Source organism: Populus nigra, chromosome 16 (assembly GCF_951802175.1).
Source record: "Populus nigra chromosome 16, ddPopNigr1.1, whole genome shotgun sequence".
Lineage (NCBI taxonomy): Eukaryota > Viridiplantae > Streptophyta > Magnoliopsida > Malpighiales > Salicaceae > Populus > Populus nigra.
Genome location: NC_084867.1, coordinates 2,212,318 through 2,221,388, shown reverse-complemented (window position 1 = coordinate 2,221,388; position 9,071 = coordinate 2,212,318). Strand labels below are relative to the sequence as shown.

Genomic DNA, 9,071 nt, shown 5'->3' with positions numbered 1-9,071 from the left:
GATTAAGTGAAAACAAATACATAATAATGTCTAGACTCCCATCTTCTTATCAAAAGTGTGTTGTGGCAGAGCATTTATGATACGAGGATGCTCCTCGACGATTTCATCAAATTACCAAGACTTTTTGCTCCTGATATTTGTTCCTTTAATGAGAGACCAACTTTTTTTTTTTTTATTATTAATATGAGTATTTAGATTAGTTTATATGTACTTCAACTAATTTTATAGGTTCTGAAATTAACAACCATGTAAGTTTTTAATGACCCTGAAGTTTGTAAAATTTAAACCGGTGATTTTTAAAAAGCAAATCTAAAATCTGATTAATTGAATTATACCTTTCAAAGTTAAATCAACTCATTTTATTGATTAAAATTTTTTTTGAGAGAAAAAAAATAAGCATCGTTTTTGGTTTTGTTGACAAAAAAATATGCTTATGTTTTCTCTTTCAAAAATTTCAGCATGATTTTGGTAAAAGATTTACCTAACCTCTTCCATGATTCATATCTAATTTTAGACAAAATTATTAATTTTAGCTCGGTTTATCATCTAGTTCAAGATTTAAGCTACGATTTCAACTAAGTAAAAACAATATTTTGTTTTGATTTTTTTTAAATAAAATATTAAAATTTAACCAAGTAAATTCCCAATGATTTTTTTTTTAAATCAAACCCGATTAAGTTATGGCACCAACTCACCGTTCCATAATTGAGATATGAGGATTGGCAATTAATGTAATAAAAAGAAGGTGGCATCCCATGAGCCTTAGCTGTTATCAGATCGATTTTTTGCATCTTTCCAATAAATAATACAAAAAACTCCATCTCCAAATCAAGATCCACGTCACTTTATTGTTTTCTGACAAGACAAGGATCAGACAGAAAAAAGTAACATTAATACAAACTATATTATAAAAATATATTACAGTTGGGTGAAGCTCTGCTGAAGCATCCGAGTCCTTCACGTCAAGATCACTCGTCGATGTCCTCTTTCTTGGCGATTTGCCTGTGGTTTTTCTTGCACATGAAAACAACAATCTTCCATCCATGTGCTTTAGAAAGTGGAGGCAATTACTTGTTGCCATTTTGAAGTAAATCTTGAAAAAATATAGAAACAATATTTTGATTTTCCTTAATTTTTTTTTATTTAAATCATGTATTCTAGGGCTATTTTTTGTTGAATAACATGAAATAAAATAATCTATAGTTTCTTTCTTCCCACTTATTCTTAGAGTTCAAAATGGAAACGATAAGGATTGGATCCAAATGACCTTCCATGCTATTCTTAGAGCTTCATACCTTGCGTGACTCATCATAGTTCATTGTTGTGCTTTTCCAATCAAAACGATTTTTTTTAAGCTATTTTTCAAATATTGAGACTAAGTAGTTTTAAAATATTATTGTTTTTTTTAATGTAGAATACATATAAATATAGTTATCCAAATTGCAGCTCACCAAGTAAATCCTAAAATAATGTCGTTTTGATGAGTTTTTTTAAATGCAATAAAGTTGTTTTGAATAATAGTTAGAAGAAAAAAAAACTTGGAGTTGATATAATCAGATCTCGTCTGAATTTTATTAGATCAGTCGAGTTTTATGTTGATTCATTGAATTACTCAAGTTTGACCAGGTTAAAATCTATCTTGGCTAACAAAAAAATTCAATATAACTCAATTACCTAATCTAGTTTAGTTTAATATTTATATACATTAAATTTCCTATATAAAACAAACTTGTCTAATGTCAATGTTGTTGGTGCCATTAACAAATACTCTAATAGGAATGGGAAAAATATAATTTTCTCTATTACTGTTCATCAAGGAACAAATCACTATGGATTGCCACAATGATTTGTCTTTTTTTTTTATTATACCCTTATAGGTCCAAATTATTACCCAATTAAAGCACATTTATCAAGGAATGACAAGATTCAAAGATAGAGGACTAAGATGAAAAAATAAAAAAAGAGAGGATTTTTCTAAACTTGGAGCTAAATATATATATACTTTGGTCCTCCAACTTCTTAAATTACACACTTTCAGTCCCTAAACATTTATGACATTTAATTTTAATCCTAAATTTTATTTTTCTTATTTTTTGTTCTTGATTTGAAAAAGAAGAGATAAAGTTATCAGATTCTGGTGGTGAAAAGAGAAAGTCTCGATTGAGACCAATTTCAGCCACGAAAATGAGTGGTTTTGATGTTAATGGACTCCTTTTAATAAGTGCAGTTTATAAAAGGTGTTTGTTTTTTCTTAAACTTGTCTAAAATAGTAGATCTAAACCCATAAATAATTTTAATTTTAGAAAATGGAGGCAATTACTTGTTGCCATTTTGAAGTAAATCTTGAAAAAATATAGAAACAATATTTTGATTTTCCTTAATTTTTTTTATTTAAATCATGTATTCTATGGCTATTTTTTGTTGAATAACATGAAATAAAATAATCTATAGTTTCTTTCTTCCCACTTATTCTTAGAGTTCAAAATGGAAACGATAAGGATTGGATCCAAATAACCTTCCATGCTATTCTTAGAGCTTCATACCTTGCGTGACTCATCATAGTTCATTGTTGTGCTTTTCCAATCAAAACGATTTTTTTTAAGCTATTTTTCAAATATTGAGACTAAGTAGTTTTAAAGTATTGGTGTTTTTTTTTTAATGTAGAATATAGTTATCAGAATTGCAACTCACCAAGTAAATCCTAAAATAATGTCGTTTTGGTGAGTTTTTTTAAATGCAATAAAGTTGTTTCGAATAATAGTTAGAAAAAAAAAACTTGGAGCTGATATAATCAGGTCTCGTCTAGATTTTATTAGATCAATCGAGTTTTATATTGATTCATTGAATTACTCAAGTTTGATCAGGTTAAAATCTATCTTGGATAACAAAAAAATTTAATATGACTCAATTAGCTAATCTAGTCCAGTTTAATATTTATATACATTAAATTTCCTATATAAAACAAACTTGTCTAATGTCAATATTGTTGGTGCCATTAACAAATACTCTAATAGGCACGCATGGAAAAAATATAATTTTCTATATTACTGTTCATCAAGAAACAAATCACTATGGGTTGCCACAATGATTTGTCTTTTTTTTTATTATACCCTTATAGGTCCAAATTAATGCCCAATTAAAGCACATTTATCAAGGAATGACAAAATTCAAAGATAGGGGACTAATATGAAAAACTCGAAAAAAAGAGGATTTTTCTAAACTTGGAGCTAAATAAATATATATATTTTGATCCTCCAACTTCTCAAATTACACACTTTCAGTCCCTAAACATTTATGACATTTAATTTTAATCCTAAATTTTATTTTTCTCATTTTTTGTTCTTGATTTGAGAAAGAAGAGATAAAGTTATCAGATTCTGGTGGTGAAAAGAGAAAGTCTCGATTGAGACCAATTTCAGCCACGAAAATGAGTGGTTTTGATGTTAATGGACTCCTTTTGATGAGTACAGTTTATAAAAGGTGTTTGTTTTTTCTTAAACTTGTCTAAAATAGTAGATCTAAACCCATAAATAATTTTAATTTCGAATTGATTATAGGTTTTAGAGCTAATTTTTGAGTTGTTGGAGATTATAAATATGTTTTATAAGGTGTTTATAATTTTTTTTTTAAGTCAAAATATTATTGAAAATGAGCTTCTCTTGATATAAAACAGATCAACCTTATTTTCTTGAAAACTTTGGTTGCTTGCTATTTTTTTTCAAAGCATTAAAATTAAAAAGAGTAAGGTCTAAATACATGGGTTACTCCAGGCCAAATGAAAATTTCAAGAATCTAGATTGAAGTTTTATTTTCTTAGTCAAATCATAAATCTAAAAACATTTTATAGTCTGTTCTTACTGATTTGTTTTTGTATCATATTAAATCATAATTATTTGATGAAATGTTTAATTATAATTTTTGTTTTGTTTTTATTTAAAAATTATAATAGTTTTTATGTTGTCCATAATATATATATTATAGAGTTCTTATCTAGTTCCATCAGTTACGATTAATTTTTTTAAATTATTAAATAAAAAAAGTTAATATATTTATCTCATGAATAACTAAATTATCTATAAAAAGTTTAGCCTAACATTACATTTCAACCCGTTTTGATCTTAACAAAATAAATGAATCAAATTTATATCTTGTAAAATATTAAAAAATAAATTGGATATAATTATGTATCAAATCCTGACATCCTATAACCCCTACTGGTGTCTGTGTAGGCTCACAAGTCAAATTTTATTTTAATATTTTTTAAGCAAAAATACTAAACATTAATCCAAAATTACTTCTTACAGTTTAGCAAAAAAATAATAAAAAATCTTATGTCAATCAATATAAAATATAACAGCAAGACAGACAGACAGACAAGGGAGGTCAATAATGACAAGCAGTAGAATATTCAAAACAAAACCAGTAAAATCAAATACAGATACTACAAAAGACGCAATCGATTCCTCTGAATTATCCAATACTGAATCGTATTAACTCAGATTCAATCACACTCTTTCCCATCTCCGTTTTCATTTAATAAAACATTTAACTACTGAAAACAATCCTGTATCTTCTTTCTCTTTCTTGGTTGATTAGTTATGGCTTCTTTGAGTTTGACCCAGATCAGGGGGAGCAATTCTGTTACTGAGTTTACTCGGCTCCGTTTGAAAACTCAACGTGGCAGGAGTAAAATCGGGTTCTTGAAGGTGGTGGGTTCTCAAGGACAGAATCAGGGAGAGCCTGATTTGAGTGTCACTGTAAATGGGTTGCATATGCCTAACCCGTTTGTTATTGGGTCTGGTCCACCTGGTACCAATTATACTGTCATGAAAAGGGCCTTTGATGAAGGCTGGGGTGCTGTCATTGCTAAAACTGTGAGTTTTTTCACTTTATCTCTTTTCTTTTCTGTTTTTCTTTTTCTGTTAAATTTATCAGGAGAACATCCTCATAGCAGGGCTTAATTTCATTTCTTTTCTGTTCAGTAATATATATATATTTATTTATTTATTTTTTCCCTTCTGGGATAGTTTTGATCGAGTGATTTTGGAAGTGGGAACATATCAATGCTAATGTTTAAGATCACGATGTTACCGTTGAGTTTTGGCTAAATCCAGGGGGGATCGAATGGTTCGAAGTTTGGTTATGTTTGATAATCATATCGATTATTGCTGACTGTGGTTTTGTTCGATCAGTTCGTAGACTCTTGTTCAAATGGGTTGAGTTTATTTTATGCAAACACAAGAATCCATGATTTTATTGATGTTATTTCTTCCTTTTCCTCTCTGATATTGATTGCCTTGTCTTTGTCAAAATAAAACATTTATTTTTTAGTATCAAAATTGTGAAAAAAAAAATGAAAGCTTTTCTTAGGAATAATTTGGCTGTTTATGCAAGATGTTGATCAGTATAAAGTAGTTTTGTTGATTGTGTGAGTTAGTAATTGATATAGGTATTGACAGGGCAGTTGATTGAAGAAATCGAGGGGCATTGTGTGCTTTGATAATTACTTTTCAGGGATGCTCTGTAACTTGATCTCATAAGTTCAATGTTCTTACAAGGACTATCATTTGCAACAACCAGTTTCGACCAGGATATTTTAATTGTCTCATTTTGACCACGTCATATGAATGAAGTGCCTAGGGTCACAGTTTCTGTGTTTTATTGGAGAAATCTTTATTTCCAACTTATCTGAAGCATGTTGTCACCTTTGCATGCTAAGCTATTTGATCTATTCATAAAAGGAAAAAAAATGATCCTCAATTCTTGATTTGCCAGGTGTCACTAGATGCAGCGAAAGTTATAAATGTAACTCCTCGATATGCTAGGCTACGAGCTGGTGCAAATGGCTCGGCCAAGGGGCAAATTATTGGTTGGGAGAATATAGAACTCATAAGTGACCGGCCTCTTGAAACAATGTTGAAAGAATTTAAGCAATTAAAAGAAGAATATCCTGATAGGATTCTCATTGCTTCAATCATGGAGGAGTATAACAAAGCTGCATGGGAGGAACTTATTGACCGAGTTGAGCAAACTGGAATTGTAAGATTTAGTCCTCACTGATTGCTTACTTTTGTGCTAATCTTTAAATTGGATGCTTTCTGTCATCTAAGATTCCTGAAATGTTTCTTAGGATGCTTTAGAAATCAACTTCTCATGTCCTCATGGTATGCCTGAGCGTAAAATGGGTGCTGCAGTTGGCCAAGATTGTGCATTGTTGGAAGAGGTTTGTGGCTGGATTAATGCAAAAGCTACTGTCCCAGTATGGGCAAAGATGACTCCTAACATCACTGACATAACACAGGTCAGTTTCTCCTTTTGTTAGTACACTTGTATTTTAAGCTTGACCATATGCATGCATTTTAAAAATACTTGGCCAGGGATGGAAATTTCCTTGCTTGTTATGTACAGGGTTCAATATACAAGACCTGTTGCTAAGGAAAGATCAAAATGACAACGCTTTTCAATTTTTTTCACTGAAAAAATTTGGTATATAAAAGCCTTTGAAGTTGGGGTTGCGATTCAACTGATTGTGACGACTTATTGCAGAAACTTTTAATCGCATTTTTTCTTATCGTGGCACTCATTCATGAGATTCACTACCCTTTTTCCTGGCTTAATGAAATGACACCTTAGACCAAAGAAGTCCTTACAGGTTGAATAACATTTTATGAAACTGTAATTTTACCAATTATTCTATCTAGGACAAATGTTCAGTTGAGCTTCTGAATTCACAAATTAATCTTATACAAATGACCCAGCCTTGCAAAAAGTTGATATTACTTCCTTAACGGACAGTTTTCTTCTCTAGTTTATAGCATAAAAAATCTAATCTAAAAAATATTTAAAACACCATACCCTTTTGAGTATATGTAATACAGAAAATACAATTCCGTTCATCTCATATGTTTGGATTAGTAACTCTTGTGTGATAAAATAGCATAAATCTTTTGATCCCATCCATCTATTTTCATTTTTTTATTCAAACTGTTGTCTGCAGTAGGGCAGTAACATTTCAGTTGAATTTTTAGGCATAACTTCATTCCTACCCTGTTGTACAGCCTGCTAGGGTGTCACTGAAATCAGGATGCGAGGGTGTGGCTGCTATTAACACCATCATGAGTGTAATGGGAATAAATCTGAAAACTTTACGGCCAGAGCCTTGCGTCGAAGGGTTTGTATTAGCTGAGAAATGACAAATTTTCCTATTGATCATTATTCCTTAAATAAAACTTACATGCCTAAATTTTATTGTCAGATATTCAACTCCTGGGGGTTACTCTTCCAAAGCAGTCCACCCTATTGCACTTGGGAAAGTAATGAATATTGCCAAAATGATGAAATCAGAATTTGATTTGGAGCAATACTCACTTTCTGGTATTGGAGGTGTTGAGACAGGCAGTGATGCTGCTGAATTTATTCTTGTTGGAGCAAATACAGTTCAGGTGCGCAAGAGTATTTTCATTGCATTTTATTTATCATGTTCTTATTGTCTCATCTCATTCACATCTGCCTGATTAATATCCGTTGCCTATTCTACCACAAAGATTGGTATTGTGGTTATGGTTTAGACATGTTGTCTCATGCTGTTATTTATATTTAAACTGCCTGGGGTGAACACTAAGTGAGTTATTCTTTCATGCTATTATTTGCTGGACAAAAGCCTAAAGACTGTGCAAAAAGGAAAAAAAGAATAACAGAATTGAAAAAAGAAAGAACAGATTTAGAAGTTCTTTTTAGTTATTATCGAAGTTCACGTGTGACAAACCAGCACCATGTCTGTGTAACCTGAGCTTGATGTTCTGTACAGTTTAACACACTTTAACTCGAAAGTGAAAACTTCAAAAGCCAGATTATTGAGCCACGGATAGACCACCCACAAGTACAAGTCAGTGTCCAAGTAAACATCTTCCACAAGGAATAAGAAAAAAAATCTGTTCGTGATCAATGTTTTACAATATACTTTGGTTTGTTTATCTGAGACCCAGATGCGATTCTATAAAGCATAGTACAGTGGCATGGATGAAGAACTCACCCATTGATAATCAGCTTTTGATTAATTTAATTGAGACTTTAGTCTCTGGAAGCTAGGAATCTGTTGCCTTACCTTCTAATTATTGAAGGCGGAGCTGGTATACTTCTTTAATTATGCATGACTACCTGGTTGCAACATTTATACTATGAATTTTTGCAATGGAAACTAAGGACTATGGATTTTAGCAAAGAGTTATCACTTGAAGGGACTTTGATTTCCAAGCGGTATATATCCGTAGGCAGGTGTGAGGTACGGACAACTACTTAAATGTCACCGTTGCTTCCAAATGTCATCCTTTTCAGTTTGTGTTTAGTGAGACTTATAGTGGCTCTGCTCTTTCCAATATTCCTTCTGAATTAAAAGAGAATCGTTCGCTGCACTTTAAGTGCTCATGTTATCAAGCTATCTTTAATTACTTTATAACTCCTTTTAGTAAATGAAAATGATTTCTAAACAAACTGTTGTATTGTGTGCAAATATTTAAGATCTCTTATTTTTTTACTACAGGTATGCACTGGAGTTATGATGCATGGATATGGACTTGTGAAGAAACTCTGCGATGAGCTGAAGGATTTTATGAAAATGCACAACTTCTCATCAATAGAAGATTTCAGAGGGTATGTATTTTTATCGAAGAAATCTTAAGTTGCAGCTATAAAAAATCACCTGCACATTTTATCTCAAATTTGTTGCTTTCATTCTGTTGGCCTTCCAGAGCATCTCTCGAGTATTTCACAACGCACATGGATTTGGTGCGCCGGCAACAAGAAGCGATACAACAGAGGAAAGCTATCAAGAAAGGTTTGCAGTCTGACAAAGATTGGACCGGGGATGGTTTTGTGAAAGAGACCGAGAGCATGGTTTCTAACTAAACTGAAAAATGAAAGCAAGTCTCTCTGTACAATAAAAATAAATGGGATTTCATCCCACCTTATGTTGATAGTTTGATAGTTGAACTTTGTTGTTGTTTGAATCGAGAACAGCTTAAAGCACATGAATTTCTCAGTTGCAAATGAAATAACCTGTGTCATGTTTGTCA

General features: G+C 31.5%; 1 protein-coding gene across 1 annotated transcript; it reads left to right on the top strand.

Annotated features, from left to right (window-relative positions):
• The first annotated feature begins 4,371 nt into the window (after nucleotides 1-4,371).
• On the top strand, nucleotides 4,372-9,071 carry LOC133675910 (dihydropyrimidine dehydrogenase (NADP(+)), chloroplastic-like). The gene is made up of 7 exons (XM_062097463.1): nucleotides 4,372-4,874; nucleotides 5,776-6,039; nucleotides 6,131-6,301; nucleotides 7,059-7,171; nucleotides 7,256-7,442; nucleotides 8,540-8,649; nucleotides 8,748-9,071. Exons 1-7 carry the CDS (start codon nucleotides 4,599-4,601, stop codon nucleotides 8,902-8,904), a joined length of 1,278 nt encoding a protein of 425 aa, XP_061953447.1. The 5' UTR covers nucleotides 4,372-4,598; the 3' UTR covers nucleotides 8,905-9,071.